Source organism: Budorcas taxicolor, chromosome 19 (genome assembly GCF_023091745.1).
Source record: "Budorcas taxicolor isolate Tak-1 chromosome 19, Takin1.1, whole genome shotgun sequence".
NCBI lineage: Eukaryota > Metazoa > Chordata > Mammalia > Artiodactyla > Bovidae > Budorcas > Budorcas taxicolor.
Genome location: NC_068928.1, coordinates 14,982,160 through 15,002,852, shown reverse-complemented (window position 1 = coordinate 15,002,852; position 20,693 = coordinate 14,982,160). Strand labels below are relative to the sequence as shown.

General features: G+C 43.9%; 2 protein-coding genes across 2 annotated transcripts in view; one reads left to right on the top strand and one right to left on the bottom strand.

Annotated features, from left to right (window-relative positions):
* The window catches only part of CCT6B (chaperonin containing TCP1 subunit 6B), a 35,029-nt gene extending 32,966 nt beyond the window's left edge, over positions 1 to 2,063 (bottom strand). The window contains exons 1-2 of the mRNA XM_052658344.1: positions 1,927 to 2,063; positions 70 to 133 (exon numbers count right to left, since the gene is read on the bottom strand). Coding sequence (XP_052514304.1) covers positions 70 to 133; positions 1,927 to 2,063 — 201 coding nt within the window. The remainder of the gene's footprint in view (positions 1 to 69; positions 134 to 1,926) is intronic.
* Positions 2,064 to 2,254: 191 nt separating this feature from the next.
* Positions 2,255 to 3,572, top strand: ZNF830 (zinc finger protein 830). Its single transcript, XM_052658346.1, has one exon. It carries the CDS (start codon positions 2,255 to 2,257, stop codon positions 3,374 to 3,376), a length of 1,122 nt encoding a protein of 373 aa, XP_052514306.1. The 3' UTR covers positions 3,377 to 3,572.
* Positions 3,573 to 20,693: the final 17,121 nt, after the last annotated feature.

Genomic DNA, 20,693 nt, shown 5'->3' with positions numbered 1-20,693 from the left:
ACATACAAATTGTACTATGTCCTCAGTTATGACTTATCAAGGTTTATTAAGTCAGCAACATCAGCTCACCATCTCATGGAGCAGCACATTGCCATCTTTGGTGAGTTTGACATCTCCTGCACCAGAAACAAGCCTGTTCAGAAAACAGTGGTTATTAACCTCATATGGCAAGAGCCAAACAAGACACTTCCAGTACTTGCCACTCCACTATCTTTAATGTAAGTAACTGGGTGTGGAAAACTTCCGTTATATCATGGGGGATACCACAGTAATTACCACCATTTGCAACCCACAATATCACTTCTCCCCAGATGGACTGCAATGGTGATTTCATTTCCAAAGGAGGATTTACAAGTCTAAGGATAGAAGCAGTTGATGAGTTATGAACAGTGGTTTGGTACTTGGGAGAGTACTTGGAAGTCTACAAACCACATATTTGTGAATTTTCTGCAGGTTTCTTATTTTTGTGAAATGTTACATTCATTCACTGAACTATTTTTTCCTTCATCTTTCATGTTTATAAGATCAAGTTCGGTCAACCCTACAATCTAAAGGTCTCTTGAATCTACCCTCTCCTGCCATTTCCGCTGTCATCATCATCTCTAATCTGGACTACTTAGCATCCTGATATTTCTGAATTGGAATCTACCCTCCACACTGCATTTATCTTTCTCAAAGACAATGTGATTCAGTAAGTTACCTGAAAAAAAAAAAAAATTCCTTCCACGATTTTCATGTTATCCATCACCTTCAAGGTAAAATCCAAGCTATTTTACAATGACATAGTTTACCTTTCCCAATTTGGGGAATGTCTATCCTTTTCTACTTCTTCTACCAAGTGAGATCTTGTGGGAAAATCCTGTGGTTCCCTTAATAAATCATGTTTGGTTTTGTTTCTGTTGGATTTATACCATTGGGCTTTCTTGGTCCTGAAGTTATTCTACCTAGACGGCCTTTACTCCCTTCTCTAACTGGTGAACTCTAATCCTCTTTCAAGATTGAGGAAAAATTCTATTATTTGAGAAGCTTTCCTTTCTCCCTTCTGTCATCAGTTATAATCCCTTTCCTCAGTACAATATATGCTATACATATATATATATAACCATTAGCACATTCATCTCTACCAGAACTCCTTAAGAACAGAAACTGTAGCTTGGTCATCTCTATATTCCCAGCATCCCAACTAGACATAATCAGTGCCCTCTTTTACTGTTAATATTAATTACTCTGCTCATTCTTCTGAGACTGTATCTCTCCTCTTACAACTCATCACTGCCCTCACTAGTCTCTTCCCCTCACGGCATGACCGATCTTTTAGTTCCCCCACCAGGGATCTAACCGCTCCCCCTGCAGTGGAAGCCGGGAGTCTTAACCAGTAGACAGCCAGGGAAGTCTTTTTCCCATCCCCACTCTCTTCTAAAGCAAATAATGGTCCTAAATAAATACATGCTAAAGGATGAACAGATATGACGAACCGTATGCACAGAGCGTTCAACTTGCCTAAGGACCTAAAATCTGAAGGAGAACTTGGATTTGAACCCAAGCCTGCCAAGCTCCAGAGCCCGAGCCCTCTCCACTACAGCACACTGCCAAACAAAACCCAAACTCTTTAAAGACAAGAGAGCTAGAGAGCTTATGTTTCATTCCAGACACATAATGAACTTTTAACTGCATATGAACCTAAACAAGAAGTTGGGGGTGGGGGCGGGGGGTGGTCGCCGCTTCACTCGTGAGCCCTTTCTTCGGGGAGCATTTCTCCTCCTCAACCAGGCAGGAGATGAACTCAGGGCAGGAATGAAAACGAGGGAAAGCAGGCCCACAAATGCGTCCACATCGCTCCAAACTCTGCGGAACCTCTGCCTCACAGGGCGCCCCGATGCCCAACAAACCCCGATGCCCTAACCGCCGCTCCAACGGCCGTCTCACATTTTCATGGTGCCCTTGGGACCCAAGTTGGTCCGCAACACATCCTGCAGCCCTCGGGCGGCGCATATATTGACGGCCAAGGCTGCCTGGGCCCGTGCCACCTCAGCCTTGGAGTTTATGGCCTTTATCGCAGCCATGAACAGAATATCGGAGAAGCGACCCTACAGGCAAAAATCGCCTGTTACTGAAGGGATATACGTTACTGAAGGAAATCTGGGCGCCACCGCTCACGTCCCGGAGCCTCAGCCAATCCGCGTCCGGACAGGAAGTTACGTCATCAGGCGTCGCCGGGACGGAAGCCAGGATCGCCTCCGGTCGGATCGCAAAGATGGCGTCGTCTGCCTCAGCTCGGCCTGCCGCGGGGAAGCGAGTGGTGAATCAGGACGAACTGCGGCGGTTGATGAAGGAGAAACAGCGTCTGAGCACCAACCGGAAACGGATAGAATCTCCATTCGCGAAGTACAACCGCTTGGGGCAGCTGAGTTGTGCCCTGTGTAACACTCCGGTTAAGAGCGAGCTCCTGTGGCAGACTCACGTCCTGGGAAAGCAGCACCGAGAGAAAGTGGCCGAGCTGAAAGGCGCGAAAGAAGCAGCCCAGGGCCCGTCCGCCAGCGCAGTGCCTCAGTCCACCAAGAGGAAGGCGCCGGACTCTGAGAGCCAAGATGCCAAAAGAGCGAAGGCCTCCCTGGTTCCTCAGGTACAGCCCTCCACGTCCGCTTTGCCCACCAACTTTGACAAAGCCGGGAAGGAGTCCACTAGGGCGACCGTCGGTAAGGCTTCGGGACTCGGTTTACTCCCTGATTATGATGACGAGGAGGACGAGGAGGAGGAGGAGGGAGGCGGAAGAGGAGAAGGGAAGAAGGGGGATGCCTGTAAGCAGCCGTCCAAGTCACAGAGCAAGGAACACTCACTTTCCTCCTCGCGGGAAGCAACTGGTAGTAGGCTGCCAAGCAATTTCTCGGATACAAATCCTCCCAAGGCCCCTTTAATCCCTCATTCCGGGTCCATTGAGAAAGCAGAAATACATGAAAAAGTAGTGGAAAGGAGAGAAAACACTGCGGAAGCATTACCGGAAGGGTTTTTTGACGACCCTGAGATAGATGCGAGGGTACGAAAGGTTGATGCCCCAAAGGACCAGATGGACAAAGAATGGGACGAATTTCAAAAAGCTATGAGACAGGTCAACACTATTTCCGAAGCCATAGTTGCCGAAGAGGATGAGGAGGGACGGTTGGACCGACAGATTGGGGAGATCGATGAGCAGATTGAGTGTTACCGTCGAGTGGAAAAGCTGCGGAATCGCCAGGATGAAATAAAAAATAAGCTTAAAGAGGTTCTGACCATAAAAGAACTGCAGAAAAAGGAAGAGGAGAATGTTGACAGCGATGACGAGGGGGAACTACAGGATTTATTGTCTCAAGATTGGAGAGTGAAGGGAGCTTTGTTATAGGGTTTCAGAGACCCACGATTTTGTACTGTTGTGTAGAAAGTGCTGTCTCAGTACAGTACCCTTTACTCCATGCCTAGAGATTTGGTAACCTAACTGGATTGTTGAGATACAATGAGCCTGCGAAGAGACCACTTTGGAAAATTGGTGTAAAATATTTTTGAGGTAGAGGTGTTTTTGAAGTATTACATACTTAAATGCCAGTTTTTTCACACACTTATATAGCTAAAGTTTGGGTTGTAAAAACTGTAAATGTTGTACATACTAAATATATATTTACTTAAGAATTCTGGTTTGAAATTTATAAATTAATAGAAATCAGACTAACAGACAAGCTTTTAAATGAAAACCAAGTGTGGCGTTTGCGGTATATATGACTTGTTCTTTTCCAACTCCATAAATCAAATTCAAGGTTATTTTGTTGTTTTTAAGAACAGTGCTCATGAATAACAAGTTATTCAGAGCTAATTAGTTCTCTGTTTTATAAAACCATGTTCTAAGAGAACATAGTGAAAGATACATGCCAAGCATGATCAACTACCTTAATCCAGAGTTTCTGTATTAAACCAGTAATTCTTGGTTGTAGGTGCACATGAAATTTTCATGCAAAGTTTTTTAAAAAGTGTACGTGAATCGTGTGAAGCTTTTTTTAAAATTCATGTGCCCCTACCATTGAAGAGATTCAGTAAAGCTAGAGTGGGGCTCAGACACCTGTATTAGTTTTGAAAGCTTCCCAGCTTCTGTGAGAATTCCCAAATGGTCCGGTGGTCAGGGGTCTGCACTTCACTGCAACGGGCGCCAGTTCAATCTCTGGTACCCTAATCAGGAAACTAAGATCCCGGAAAGCTGTGAGGCTTGGCCAAAAAAAAAAGCAAGCTTCCCGTTATTCTAATAAGGCTAAAATTTGGGCACCACTGTGCTAAATCCAGAACACATTTACATTTTCCCAGGCTTTATTTTTTCTTTAAATGACAAATCCCACAAGTTTACTGTCACATAACAGAAATACTGTTTTACGTATATTCCACCTAATCTTAGATTTTATTGTTAAATATTGTGGTAAATTAGGGTTCAGAGTTAACAGGTTCTATCAGTTGTAAGAAGGAGGTAATAGTTAAGACTTTCTTTAAATATAAGCCAGGCAGAGTTCTAAGTGATTCACATAAGCTCAGTCTGATTTCCCTGAAGCCCAGGTTTTAGGTCCAGGGTTAAGGTATGAAAAAGCCTTGAATGTTGAACAAAAGAATTCTTCCTACAGACACTGCGCAAAAAGAAAGTTTTCAAGCCAAGAGTTACATCTGCAGAAAATACAGAAGATTATTTTAGTTGCAGTATATAGAATGGAATGAACATGGGTAGGGGGCAGGAAGCTGGGAAACTACTTGGAAACTAGACTTTAAAAGCAAAGCAACTAAGACTAATTAGGTATGTACTGAAAAAAAGGTAACAGAAATGAAGAATTTCATAGGAAGAGCTAACATCTTAGTGACTAGAAGTGAAGAACAATAGAAATACAGATGGAATTCAGGGGTTTGGAGTTTCTCTAGTATGGGTGCCTGTAAGAAGTTATCTTAATGCTTCCAGAGCATTTTAATTGTCCTATGCCTTTGGCAAAAAGGCTTTGCTTTCCTGATGTGTCCAGCTGATCCGACAGTAACTTCAGTTTGATAATGTAAAGGGTATGTCTGCATCAAATATATGAACCCAAACTTAGAATTTTTTTATCATTTATCATTATTTCAGGATGTGAGACAGTACAAGGTGGGGCTTGAAGGGTGGGCTCACTTCTACACGGGCCCAAGAGAGTGGGCTAATGATCTAGAGGGGCGCTGTATATTAAAACTAATTCAAGGGACTTCCCTGGTGGTCCAGGGGTTAAGACTTGGCCTTCCAATACAGGGCTGCATGTTTGATCCCTGCTCAGGGAGCTAAGACCCCACATGCCTTGCAGACAATAAACCAAAACATAAAACAAGCAATCTTGTAACAAATTCAATAAAGACTTTAAAAATGGTCCACGTCAAAAGAAATCTTTTAAAAAAACGTATTCTTAATTAAAAATCAGTGGCTCAGCAGTAAAGAATCTGCATGCAGTGCAGGATATGTGGGATCGATCCCTGGGTCAGGTAAATCTGGAGAAGGAAATGGTAACTCACTCCAGTATTCTTGCCTGGAGAATTCCACAGACTGAGGAGCCTGGCGGGCTGTAGTCCTGGGGTCTCAAAGTCATATACAGCAGCGTCTGAGCATACACATATATAAAATGCAAGCCACATACATATATTAAATTTTCTAGTACCTACAGGAAAAAGTAAAAAGAATGTGAAATTAGTTTTCACATGGGGCATGGGCTGGATCCCTGGTCAGGGAACTAAGATCCCACATGTTGTACCAAACAGCCAGAAAAATAAAGGTATCCAAATGGAAAATAGAACATCCTCAGGAGGTAGTGAGCAGCTTAATTTAACTGGAACAGTGTTCATTCCTGACAACAGGAATTGCAAAGGGAGGGGCAATTGCAAAGGTAGGTTACAAACCAAGGAGGGCCTTGAATGCCGTTCTCTAAGGAGCTGGCACTTTCACTAAGTCAACAGTTGAGTAGCCTTGAGGTCATTGAGTCCTTTACTGTAACAGTTGAAGAAGAGCTTAAGGAGTGCCAAGCATGTAAACCCCCCACCGGGTTTTTAGGAGGACCCAAAAGCTCTCAAAACTCAGAGCATGAGTAATGGGTCCTTGATCAAAAGCCAGTGAATTCTTGTTAAATCTGAGATTGATGTAGACAGCAACAGGAGTTGTTGAATCCTTCTTGATCCTCCATGCCCTGGAGAGCTTCTTTATACCTCTTAGAGCTACGTGAAACAGCTTTTGCATTAGACTGCAAATACCAACCATGTTCCCAAATCCTAAGAATTGTTCCCAAAGATGTCTTGTCATGTTGTCTTTTTAGAAACTTCCCCCTAAAGACTTCCCTGGTGGCTCAGATGGTAAAGTGTCTACCTACAATGCGGGAGACCTGGGTTCGATCCCTGGGTCAGGAAGATCCCCTGGAGAAGGAAATGGCAACCCACTCCAGTACTCTTGCCTCAAGAATCCCATGGATGGAGGAGCCTGGTGGGCTACAGTCCATGGGGTCGCAAAGAGTTGGACACGACAGTGACTTCACTTTCACTTTCACTTTTCCCCTAATGCAGCCAGGGCTTCCCAGTTGGCGAAGTGGTAAAGAATCCACCTGTCAATGCAAGAGATACAAGAGACATTTCAGTCCCTAGGTCAGGAAGATTCCCTGGAGGAGGATATGGCAACGCACTCCAGTATTCCTGCCTGGAAAATCCTAGAGAGAGAGGAGCCTGGCAGGCTACAGTCCATGGGGTCACAAAAGAGATGGACACAACTGAGCATGCACACATGGGCACACACACTAATGCATCCAGCATTTACAGACACACCTCAAAGACGTTGCAAGTTCCATTCCAGACAACCATGATAAACAATAAAGCAAGTCACACAAATTTTTTGACTTCCCAATACATAAAGTTACTGTAGTCTATCAAGTGTGTAATAACATTATGTCTTGAAAAAAAGTATTGATACATATCTTAATTTAAAAATTCTTGTAGAATATGCTAACCATCATCTGACCCTTCAGTGACCACAGTAGTAACCTCAAAGATCACTGATTATAGATGACCATAACAATGGTCATGTATGGATGTGAGAGTTGGACTATAAAGGAAAGCTGAGCACCAAAGAATTAATGCTTTTGAACTGTGGTGTTGGAGAAGACTCCTGAGAGTCCCTTGGACTGCAAGGAGATCCAACCAGTCCATCCTAAAGGAGATCAGTCCCGGGTGTTCCTTGGAAGGACTGATGTTGAAGCTGAAACTCCAATACTTTGGCCACCTGATGCAAAGAGCTGACTCGTTTGAAAAGACCCTGATGCTGGGAGGTATTGAAGGCGGGAGGAGAAGGGGATGACAGAGGATCAGATGGTTGGATGGCATCACCAACTCAATGGACATGGGTTTGGGTGAACTCTAGAGTTGGTGATGGACAGGGAGGCCTGGTGTGCTGCAGTTCATGGTGTCGCAAAGAGTCGGAAATGATTGAACTGAACAAATACAATATGGGAAAAGTTTGAAATATTGTGGGAATTATCAAAATGTGACACAGGGACACAAAATGAGCAAATGCTGTTGGAAAAATGATACCAATAGACTAGTTCAATGCAAAGTTGCCACAAACCTTCAATTTGTAAAAACAAAAGCAGTACTACAAAGTGCAATAAAATGAGGTATGCCTGTGTTAGAATGATTGTAAGTACTACTCTGTACACCTCTCACCCTATTCACTTATCAACTGAATGTATTCCCCCTAACTTGGAGGGAAAGAAAAAAATGCCAGTCTCCAAACTAGGCTTCAAATGTTTATTGGTCCAGTGCCTTACGATTTATAAAATACTTTCACATATATCTCATTTAATGATAGGTAATGACTACTTTTTACACACCAGGGAACAAAATTAGATGCTATGGAATGAAAACTGTGTGGAAAAGTATAATTTAGGCCTAAAACTTTTAATGTAGCACTCAGTAGATTAGTATGGAGTAATGGAAAGAACACAGGACCTGTCAAGAGAAAACAAAAGACAAATTCAAGTCCCCACTCTACTTTTTCTTTTATTGAAGTATAGTGGATCTACAATGTTGTGTTAATTTCTACTGTACAGCAAAGTGATTCAGTTATATATATTTATTCGCATATTCTGTTCCATTATGATCTACCACAGGATACTGAACAGAGTTAGCCCCACCCTCTACTTTTTAACATCTAGTGATCTTGGGTAAGTGGCCTCTCTGAAACTTAGTTTCCTGTGCTAGAAAATGATCATGATACCTGGCCGAGTGTAGTGAAAGTCTAATGACGCATGCATGTGAGAGGGGTTTATAAACTGAAATTTATAAATAAAGCAATGAAAGTATTTCAACTAGTAGCATCTGGTCTAACCCTGCCCCATGCTACTACTAATTGGCTAACTTGAGTTATGCTAATTTAAGTTATGCTAACTTGATCTTAGGCTAATAGTTTAATGCCTCTAATTCCCTCTTTTGGGCTTTCCAGGTGGCTCAGTAGTAAAGAAGCTGCCTGCCAATGCAGAAAGTGCAGGTTCAATCTCTGGGTTGGGAAGATGCCCTGGAGAAGGAAATGGCAACCCACTCCAGTATTCTTGCCTGGAGAATCCCATGGACATACATGGATATAACTGTGTACACATGGGGACTTTCTATAGAAAAGGTGTACAGGTTCATTACATATTCTAATGTATTATCTATAGATTATAAGATAAAGTCAAGCATGTACCTGCTGATACTTTTTAAGTTGACCTGTCTTTATACTTAGAAATGTCTCTTAAAAGTAGGCTTCCCTGGTGGCTCAGATGGTAAAGAATTTGCCTGCAGTACAGGAGACCTCTGATCCCTGGGTCGGGAAGATCCCCTGGAGAAGAAAATGGCAAACCACTCCAGTATTCTTGCCTGGAGAATTCCATGGACAGAGAAACCTGGCAGGCTATAGTCCATGGGGACGCAAAGAGTCGGACACAACTGAGCGACTATCACTCACTTGCTCCAAAGTCATCCAGTTGACAGTCTAGAGACAGAGATGGCTAAGGTATTGTTACCAGATTTGTCCAGGAAAGTCCCAGGTGTCTTGGTATAATTATGATTAGTATGTTCTTTCACTCTCAACACTGTCCCTTTTGGAGATATATATATATATATATATTCATCTACGTAAAAGTTTGACAGGAGGAAAAGCCACTTTCTAATGAATGGAAGGTCTTAGTGGAAATAGTATGCTTCTTGACAATGATGCACCAACTTGGTGGAACATTTTGTAGAGGGGTTTGAGTAAATACATATGTGGGTAGGAATGGTGGCCAGATAGATGACCTTAGCTTGCTTTTTCAATGTTGAGATTCTAGTAGCCCGCATGATACCAGGAATTTAGATACTTTAAATTTGAACAGGAAAACAAAATTCCTCTAATTCTGCATTTTATTTCCTATCTACATTTCCTCCCTCAGTGACCTCATTCATTCCCACAGGTTTGTTTTGGTTTGGTTTTTTAAAGTATTTATTTATTTTTGGTTGCACCGGGTCTTCCCTGCTGTGCTGGGACTACTCATTGTTGTGGTGGGCGGGCTTGTCACCGGGGTGGCTTCTCTTGCTGGGAACATAGGCTCTAGGGCCCAATGGCTTCAGCAGTTGTGGTGCACATGGGCTTAGTTGCTCCGTAGCATGTAGAATCTTCCTGGACCAGGGATCGAACCTGTGTCCCCTACAATGGCAGGTGGATTCTTATCCACTGTACCACCAGGGAAGTCCCTCGTGTGTTTAAATATCCATATCGCAGCAACATGTATGGACCTAGAGACGGCCATACAAAGTAAAGTAAGTCAGAGAAAGATAAATACATGATATTGCTTATAGGTGGAATCTTTGAAAAAAAGATACAAATGAACTTATTTGTGAAACCGAAACAGAGTGCCAGATATAGAAAACAAACTTACGGTTACCAGGGGGGAAAGAGAGAAAGAGGGATAAATTGGGAGACTGGAGTGACACATACAGGCTACTAAATATAAAATAGTAAGGAGCTACTGTGTAGCACAGGGGACTCTAGTCAACACTCTAATGACCTTATGGGAACAGAATCTTAAAAAGAGTGGGTATATGTCCATGTATAACTGATGCACTTTGCTGTACAGCAGAAACTAGCACAACATTATAAATCAACTACACTTCAAATTGAAAAAAAAAATAGTATCACCCATATACTGATGACTCCCAATTTATATCCCCAGCTTGACTTTTCTCCTGGGATGCATCCTTCATTACCTTTTCTTTTCCAAATCTAAGGCATTAGTTAAGTCCTGGCAACTCTACCTCTAAAATATGCCCAGAATCTGTCTACTTCTTTCTGTCTCCACTGATCCTAACCACCACCAACAGCCTTTGCATTAATTGTTGGCTGTCCCCCTCCCAGCCACAATCTGTTATCTACAAAGTAGAGTGAAATAGATCAAGTCACTCTGTCACTTAAAACCCTTCATTATATGCTTCCATCACACTTTGAGGGGAAAAAAGAATCTAGGCCCTTCCCAGCCTACAAGATGCTCTGTAGTTCAGTTCAGTCACTCAGTCGTGTCCAACTGTTTTTGACCCCATGGACTGCAGCACACCAGGCCTCCCTGTCCAACACCAACTCCCAGAGCTTGCTCAAACTCGTGTCCATTGAGTCAGTGATGCCAACCAACCATCTCATCCTCTGTCGTCCCCTTCTCCTCCCACCTTTAACTTTTCCCAGCATCAGGATCTTTTCCAGTGAGTCAGTTCTTGGCATCAGGTGGTCACAGTTATTGGAGTTCCAGCTTCAGCATCAGTCCTTCCAATGAATATTCAGGACTGATTTCCTTTAGGATGGACTGGTTGGATCTCCTTGCTGTCCAAGGGGCTCTCAAGAGTCTTCTCCAACTCCACAGTTCAAAAGCATCAGTTATTTGGTACTCAGCTTTCTTTATAGTCCAATTAGTAGCTCTGAAGTTCCTAATTCAAATATTTACTATTTGACCTACTTCTGACCTTGAGCCTCATTAAAGGAGGTTGGGAGCGGATAAGTGAGCATATAACTGCTCTGTGTTGAAATCAAATGTTATTTAAGAGTGGAGGCCTGGCATGGCCAAGTTTAGTTTAGTTTTGTTTTTTTTTCCAAGAGAAATTGCAAGTCAGGATCATTTTTGTTTTTAGTGAAATCTCAATAACAGCATGTGAGCTAAATATGATCCAGGGGACCCCCACTGTGTGAACTACTTTCTAACTTCATGTGCTTCACGCTCCCCCTTTATTCTCTGTGTCCCAGGTCTCAGCAGCTAACCTTCTCTTCCTCAAACATGCCATTTCAGGACCTGCGCCTGGCCCTCTGCTCAGGACCTATCTCAAATAGTATGACAGTCCTCTCATCATTCAGTTCTCAGTCTTAATATGCCTTTCTCAAATGATGTAAACAGCCATCCCACCCCCCACTTCCTGTCATTTTATCACATTTTCCCTATGAATTCAGTAAACTTGCGTGCTCAGTCGCTCCAGTCATGTCTGACTCTTTGTGACCCTGTGGACTGTAGCCTGCCAGGCTCCTCTCTCCCTGGGAATTTCCAGGCAAGAATACTGGAGTGGGTTGCTACCACTATCTTAAATTAGCTTGTTTATTGATACATAAATTTCATATCTCCTCACCAGAATGTAAACTCCACAAGGGCAGGGAGCTCATCTGTCTTATTCACAATCTGAAATAATGCCAGGCACATAATAAGGCTCAGTAAATATCTGTGGAGTGAATAATACCCATAAGGCAGGAAGTGGCTTGGAAAAGTGGTCAAAAGATCAAACTGACTCACGGACATCGGAACCCAAACAGAAGTCAGTTCAGTACTTAAACAAAGGGATGAGAAATCTGCTCTGGGACTTCCCTGATAGTCTAGTGGCTAAGACTCCACGCTCCCAGTGCAGGGCACCAGGGTTTGATCCTCGGTCAGGGAACTAGATCCCACATGCTGCAACTGAGTGTCTGTAACTAAAGATCACGTGTGCTACAACTAAGACCCGGCACAGCCAAATAAATACTTGAAAAAAACAAGAAAGAAATCTGCCTCACAGGGAATCCCCTGGTTAGGACTCCGCACCTTCATCACCGAGGGCCAGGGTTCAATCCCTGGTCAGGGAACTAAGATCCCGCAAGTCACCTGGCATGGTAAAAAAAAAAAAAAAAGCCCAATCTGTCCTGCGTCTCCTTCCTCAGACATATGAGAGCCCTCATCTATACTGAGAGCAGCACCGCGAGGAATGTATACACCATAGCCCCGATAGTACAATGTGCCATCTCTGCATTTAGCAACTAAAACAAAAGCTAAGAGGGAAGGATGTCCATAGATCAGCGGGAGCGGGTGGGCAGCCCTGATGGCCTGGGGGCCTCTCAAGCGGAGAGAAGGAGGAATAAAGTGACTCAGTAGCAGAGTTAAGACCATCGTCTCCCAGCTGCCCTCAGCCCCTTCCCTGCTACCATCTCGTGTGGCTCACCCCTGTCACTTGGCAGTCAAAGCTATTTCCCAGTGAGTCTTTGCACCAAGCCATCATCCTGCATTGAAAGCACTCCCAGCCTCAGACGAGGAACAGAGTTCCATCTGGCTGCACCTCCAGTTTGCCACAGCCTTTGGTGGGCTTCAAGCACCCTGGGGAGCCAGCGGTCACCTTCAGGGGAGTTCAGTGGACCATGCTGGTTGGGTAGTTGATGGTGGTGGTTGTTGCTTTTTGTGTGTGTGAGTACTGCTTGTTTGTTGTTCTGCCAAATGTGGTGATACAAGAGTATCAAACCAGGTTCTCAAGTTATTATTAATAATAGTTACCATTCACTAGATTCCTACCATGTGTTTGGCATTGGGCTTAACATACACCATCTCTAACCATCCCAACAACCTTGTAAGGTATACAGTATCTTCATCTTACAGATGGAAAACTGATGCTCAGAAGTAAAGGAATTCAGCCCTGCATTATTTCCCTGATGCCTCAGCGGTAAAAAAAAAAAAAAAAACAAAACCCCGCCTGCCAATGCCTGCCACTGCAGGAGAGAACAAGTTCGATCCCTGATTCAGGAAGATCCCCTGAAGTAGGAAACAGCAACCCACTCCAGTATTCTTGCCTGGAAAATTCTATGGACAGAGGAACCTGGCAGGCTACAGTCCATGGGGTCACTAAAGAGTCAGACACTACTTAGCAACTAAACAACAACAACAAATTATTAAATATTACCTTGTATTTGCATCGTGAGAGGCTTATTTACTTAGCAACCTTCAGACCGTGCGAAGTCACTTCAGTCGTATCCAACTCTTTGCGACCCCGTGGACTCGCCATGGACCTTCAGGCTCCTTTGTCTATGGGATTCTCCAGGCAAGAACACAGGAGTGGGTGGCCATTCCTTCCTCGAGGGGATCGTCCCAGTCCAGGGACTGAACCCAAGTCTCTTGTTTCTGCATTGGCAGCTTACCACTAGCACTGCCTGGGAAGCCCAGTTTCTTCCAGTCTCAACATCCCCTGGAGAAAGCTATTTTCACCTCCATTTTAAATGTCTAATTGTTTGTCTAAGGTAACTCAGCAAGTTAATTGCAAAAGTAAGTGTAGGTGTAACTTGATTCCCAGTCCTGTGTTCTCTATTTAATAATAAAATGTGGGAAATGGGAGGGGATACCTGCAAATAGCAAGTTAAGATTTGGAAAGTTTACAGTCAAGGTTAAGGAAACTTGGTGCTGTTCAGAAACCTTGGTTGGGCTGGGAAGCCAAATTTTTTTTTTTCTTTTTTTCTTGCTTTGCAGGCTCTTTCCTGCAGAGCACGGGCTTAGTTGCCCCGCAGCTTGTGGGATCTTGGTTGCCTGACCGGGGATTGAACCCAAGTCCCCTGCAGTGGAAGGTGGATTTTTAACCACTGGACCACCAGGGAAGTCCTGGGAAGTCAAATATTTTGAAGTTTGTTATCACATTCTCTCCACATCTCCCTGCCTTACCCGCCTCCCCTTTCACCAGCAATAAATTGTACTGCTAGTGGTCTCTGATCAGAGCAAGAAGGATGACTTCAGTTCCCAGACATTCCAACTGGGAAACAACAGATACACCAGGCCCGAGGTCCACTATTTTTAAATCGGGTGACCTTAAGTTACTTCACCCTTACTTTCCTCAACTACAAAACACAGAGAATAACAGTTTCTATCTTCTGGGATTATGGAGAAGATTAATTGAGCTAAAAGCATGTAAATGTTTTTAGTACCTACACGCAAATAATGTTAGTTGAGTAAATAATCGAAGGCATGGCCCTTGGACTTGCCTTGTGGTCCAGTGGTTAAGAATCTGCCTGCCAATGCTGGGTAAACGGATTTGATCCCTGGTTCAAGAAGACTCCAAATGCCACGGAGCACCTAAGCCCAAGCAAAGCAACTTCTGAAGCCCACGCCTCAAGCCCGAGCTCCGCAACAAGAGAAGCCACCACGATGAGAAGCCCGAGCACCACAAGGACAGAGTAGCCCCCGCGTGCCACAGCTAGAGAAAGTCCAGTTGCAGCAACAAAGGCCCACCACAGCCAAAAATAAATAAAATAGTAAATGGGATTTTTAAAGTGAATAAATTTAAAACATGGCCCTTACCATCAAGAAAACTGCAACCTTGGCTGTATTGTAAACAGTGTAAGAAATCCAGCAGTTACACGTGGAATCTAGAAAAAATGGTACAAATGAACTCATTTATAAAACAGAAATAGAGTCACAGATTAAAAAATAAACTTACAGGTATCGGGGGGAAGCAGGAGGAGAGATAAATTGGGACATCGGTATTGACATATACATCCTACTATATATGAAACAGATAACCAATAATGACCTACTATAGCACAGGAAACTTCTCAGTCCTCTGCAATGACCTATACAAGAAAAGAATCCAAAAAAAGATTAAATATATGTATGTATAACTGATTCGCTGTTGTACAGTAGACAGTAGCACATTATAAATCAATTATACTTAAATTTTTAAAAAAAAGAGAAAGATATCCAGCAGGACTTTGATCAAAAGTCTAGGGTCAGAATACTCCCACTCACTAGTTACGTACATGCGTGTGTTCTAAGTCACTGCGGTCGTGTCCGACTCTGTGCGACCCTATGGACTGGAGCCCTCCAAGTTCCTCTGTCCATGGGATTCCCTAGGCAAGAATACTGGAGTGGGTAGCTATTTCCTTCTCCACATTAGTTATGTGGTATCCATTAATACCTAGTCAGTTTCCTCCCCCAGCCTTCCTTTTACTCTCTCTGGGTACTGGGCTTTACTCTCTCTGAGTCTGAGTACTCCCTGAGGACAGTCTCGCCTTTATTATTAATATTGTGATTTATAATAAGAAATATGTATGTTGGCCTTCATCACCATTTCTGGCACAGAGTTCCTAAAACCCTTGCAATTTCCAGTGATTAGAGAGAGAAGAGTGACAATGGTGTCATTTGCTATATATATATTTTTTTTTCATATATATATATATAAGTCCCTTATATATATATAAGTCCCTTTCAACCACACTTGAGTTTATATTAATGAGGCCCTCAAGAATGGATTGGAAAAAAAAAAAAAAAGAATGGATTGGAAAAGAATGCACTGGGAAAAAGTTTGAGCAAGCCCTGGGAGACAGTGAAGGACAGGGAAGCCTGACTGTAGTCCATGGGGTCGCAGAGTCGGACATGGCTTAGTGACTGAGCAGCAAGAATAGATGCTGTTTACGTGGGAAGCCGACCCTGATCAGAGGGTTAGAACTTTCACTCTCACTACAAATCCAGGGAGGGGAGGGGAGGGGAGACTACGTTCAAGCACCAATGGCCCCTGATTTAACCGATCATGCCTATATGATGAAGCCTCCATCAAAACCCAAATATGGCATTAGACAGCTTCTGGACTGGGGAACACAGGGTGCTGGGAGGGAGGTGTTGGGAGGATTGTACGCCCAGAGACGGCATAAAAGCTCTCCACCCCTTCCTACATACTTTGCCCTGTGCATCTCTTTTGTCTGGCTGTTCCTAAGCTACATCCTTTCATAACAAACTGGGAATCTAGTAATTAATTTGCTTTCCTGAGTTCTGTCAGCTGCCCTAGCAAATTAATCAAACCCCAAGGATGTGGTCTTGGGAAATTCTGATCTATAGACAGTCAGAAGCACAGGTAACAATCTGGATTTGTGATTGGCATCCACGTGGTGGGAGGGGGCAGTCTCAGGTAACTGAGCCCTTAAATGTGAGGCGTGACTCTAGCTCCAGGTCGAGAGCATCAAAACTGAATTAAGTTACAGAACACCAGGAATTCCTTGACAGTCCAGTGGTTAGGATGCTGGGCTTCCACTGCAGAGGGCATGGATTCGGGTTTGACCCCTGGTCGGAGAAGTAGGATCTTGCATGCTTTGGGACTCAGCCAAAAACAAAAAACAAACAAAAACAATAAATTTCAGAACACTGAACTGGTGTCACAGGATTGCTTGACATTTGCAAAACCCACACGTCTGGTGTCAGAGTTAAGTAGTACTCAGAGAGTACTGTGTATAAAGCAAACGTAAACAAGAGGTTTTTCTTTTAAAATCTCAAGGCAAGACTGAAGGCAGGAGAGAGAAAGCATAGCGGGCTGCTTGGTCAGAAGGCTTCGGTAGGAGAGCTCAGGGGGAACCTTCCAGAAAAGAGGGCCTGGGGCTCTCCTGGTATAAAGTTAATGACACAAGGAATAAGAGAGGAAGGAACCCAGCCTTCAACCTCTGCTGCACATCAGCACCGGAAAACCAGCGGTCATCAGTGCTCATCGACCAGCCCACAGTCCAGTGGAGGAGAACTTACTTCCCAAATAGTCTCTCTTGGTAAAATCAATTTTCCCCTTGAAAATTGTTAACTTACACCTCTTAAAAAACATAACCCCCATGACTTCATACTAGAACACTCAACCGAAAGTTCAAGGAGGATGGTAGTAACTTTGAGTCTTCCTAGTTCTATATCTGTGACCCCAGTCCTGCCTAGAAGCCCTGACTCTGTGCAATGGATCAACTTCCACCAAAGGCACACCTGACTCCTCTCAGCTGTCTAGCTTCAACCTGGCAGCTGCACCACAAAGATGTTCAAAGGAAAGAGGATGAGGGGGAAAGTCCTCTGGTTAAGAACCAACCTCCAGACACTTCCCTGGTGGCCCAGTGGTTAAGACTCTATGCTTCCACTGCAGGGGGCACAGGTTTGATTCCTCCCTGGTCAGGGAACTGAGATCCAGTGTGCCTCACAGTGTGGCCAAAAAAAATAAAATAACCTCCACAGTCTTTATTGAGAATGAAGAGCCATGGGCCGATATGAATTATTACATCTTTCTACAGCTGTTCCCTTTTAAATATTTATCCTGGCAAACACCACCACCGTTTTTTACAACTTATTTTAATTGTGTGACTATTAAGCAAACCAAACCGTAAAATCAGCTCTCAGTGCTGAGATTTATGTGATTCATAGACCAGAGCTTATTAAAAAGGGAATCCACAGAGTGCAAACTAGCTTCACGAGTCCCCCCAGGCTGTCTCTAGGCAGGTGTGAAGCCTTTTCCCTATTACTGCCCGTGGCTTCCAAGCTTCCACAGTGGGTGGCATAAAAAAGAACACAGTCTACACAGTTCCCTGTGACTTTTTTTTTTCTTCTTCTGAACAATCCTAATGGGCGAAAACCGGAGGTCAGGGATACTACAGTCCTAAAGGGGATGGCAGAAGCTCTAGGGGACCCTTAAACAGGATCACTGGCCTGGAAGATTTAGGATCAAGGTCTCAGGGAAGGACTTAAGCATGGGATTTTGAATCACCAGCAAGCATCCTGCATATTGGGGCTTCCCATGGGGTTCAGAGGTAAAGAATCCACCCGCAATGCAGATGTACACTTGATCCCTGGGTCGAGAAGATTCCCTGGAGGAGGGCACAGCAACCCACCCCAGTATTCTTGCCGGGGGAAATCCCATGGAGAGAGGAGCCTGGCAAGCTACAGTCCATGGGGTCGCAAAGTCAGACTTGACTTAGCAACCAAACAACAACAATCCTGCATATTTGCTACCAAGGTTCTTCTTCTTCTTCTTCTTTTCTTTGACATGCTGCATAGCTTGTAGGATCTTAGTTCCCCCACCAGGTATTGAACCCACGCCCTCAGCAGTGAAGGTGGAGTCCTAATCACTGGACCTCCAGGGAATTCCCCCAAAGTCCTTCTTGATTTGGATCATGGAACTGCTTTGAGACTCCAGTAGTTCTCCCTCCAAAAATGCACTACACACAAATATTTATATAAAACTGCAAGGGGTTCAAGGACACCTGAGCCTACCCACAGATCCCGTATGGGTCCACGAGCCTTCGGTTATTACTGCTTTCACTGTTACCACCCAAGCTGCCCCCATTTCTCCCTTTCACAGTCGTCAACTAACTCATTTTCCAGTTTCTCGACACAGCAGGCAGAGTGACAGCTATGTTGTTAAAACCTAATCAGATCATGTTACTTCCCTGCTCAATGTTACCCACTAGTCTCCCATTTCACCTGCAATAAAACAGCTTCTTTACAGTGGTTTATAGGCCAGGGTCTGTCTTCAGATCTCCTGTGGATCTCATCTCCAGTACTGCTCAGCCTTAACTCTTGCTGCTCCAGACACACCCATCTCCCTGTGATCTCTCAACAGGACAGGCACAAGCTGGCCCTGGGCCTTTACTTGCTACTCCCTCTCCACCTGGCTCCCTCCTTCATTCCTTCCGGTGTAGCTGACTGTCCCTTCGTTGGCAAGGCTTTCCAGTGCCATGAATGTATCCGGGCTGGGGAGTCAGGAGGAATGTACATCTTCTGAAATGCCTCCAAGCGCCAAGTTTGCTGTATCTGAAACACTGTATTTGAAACTGCGACCTGCAGGAACTCCCTGGCAGTCTAGTGGTTAGGACTCTGTGCTTTCATTGCTGAGGGCCTTAGTTTGATCTCTGAGGCCCTAAGGTTGGAGAATGAAAATACCACAAGCCATACTTCCCTGGTGGTCCAGTGGTTAAGAATCTGCCTACCAATAGAGGAGACACGAGTTCAATCCCTGGTCTGGAAAGATTCCATATGCTGTGGGGCAACTAAACCCATGGACCCCAACTACTGAGCCCACCCTCTAGAGTCTGTGCTCTGCAGTAAGAGAAGCCACCACAATGAGAAGCCCCCACTCTCCGCAGTTAGAGAAAGCCCACGAGCAGCAACGAACACCCACACAGCTGGGCATATAATATTAATAACTGTTTATTAATTAAATATAATAATGATAATTTAATAATTATTGAGTAATAAAATATTGTGAAAATTAATAATAATTTCAAGAATAAAAAGTCCCACAAGCCTATGCACTGCACAGCCAAACCCAGGAATCAAACTGGGATCTCCTGCATTGCAGGCGGATTTTTTTACCAGCTGAGCCACTAGGGAAGCCCAATTTACAATATTAATAATATTGTAAATCAAAATATAATAATATAATATTAATTAATGGTAATTTAATAATTATTGAATAACAAGATACTGCTAAAATTATAAAACGTCCAACAAGCTGACACAGCGCAGCCAAAAAAATTAATGAAAAAAATAATAGTAATAATAAACATCCATCCCTATCCTGCCCTGCCTGACACCTCCTGTCCATCTCTTCTTTCTTTTTGTTCATAACACCCATCATCGTGTCCGACTCTTGTGACCCCAGCCTGCCAGGGTACTCTGTCCATGGGATTCTCCAGGCAAGAATACTGGAGTGGGTTGCCATTTCCTTCTCCAGGGGATCTTCCTGACCCAGGAATCGAACCCAGGTCTCCAGCATTTTTACTGCTGAGCTACAAGCAAATATGAACGTGCCTTTTCCTTACTGTTTACTATCTATCTCCCACACTAACCAGTTAGCTCCAGGAGGGCAGAGATTTTGTCTGCTTTGTTTCAGTGCTGTATTCCAGTTCTTGGAATAGTGTCTAAGCCAGAGCAGGCACTCAATCAATACTTGACAGACTGATGACTAACTGAATGATTAAACTCTGCAGCGCCATGAATGTATCCAGGCTGGGGAGTCGGGGGGAACGCATATTTTCTGAAATCCCTCCAAGTGTCAAACAGTTTGCTAGTTAATATATGTCATTTCATTTAATTGCCACACACAATCCTAAGAGAGAGTTTTATCCCCATTTCACCATGAAAACTGAGCCCCTGAGAAGTTAAAATAAATGAAAGTTATACACAGCCAGCAGTGGAACATAATTCAAACCTAAGTCTGTATGTCTCCAAAGTCCCACTATTCCCATCACACATCACCTCCTTCTCCTTGGTGGCAGCTCCCACTTCTCGAAGGTCAGGCAACTGCCAGCTTTCACACCTCATTCAACTGTATGGCTGGCGTCTGAGTCAGAGATCATTAAGGGGTTCCTTGGAGCTCTAATGAAGCTTAATATTTATTTTTTTAACATGTTCATATATTTATTTTTGGCTGTGCTGGGTCTACATTGCTGCCAGGGGGCTTTCCCTAGTTGCAGTGAGCAGAGGCTGCTCTCTAGTTGCAGGGCATGGGATTCTCATTGTGATGGCTTTTCCTGTTGCAGAGCATGGGCTCTAAACCTCTGCTGCTGCTGCTGCTGCTGCTGCTGCTGCTGCTGCTGCTGCTTAGTCACTTCAGCCATGTCCAACTCTTAACAACCCCATGGA

Bases quoted from the DNA above. Each gene is read 5' to 3' on its own strand.
- ZNF830 (XM_052658346.1), top strand. From the start codon at position 2,255: ATGGCGTCGTCTGCCTCAGCTCGGCCTGCCGCGGGGAAGCGAGTGGTG.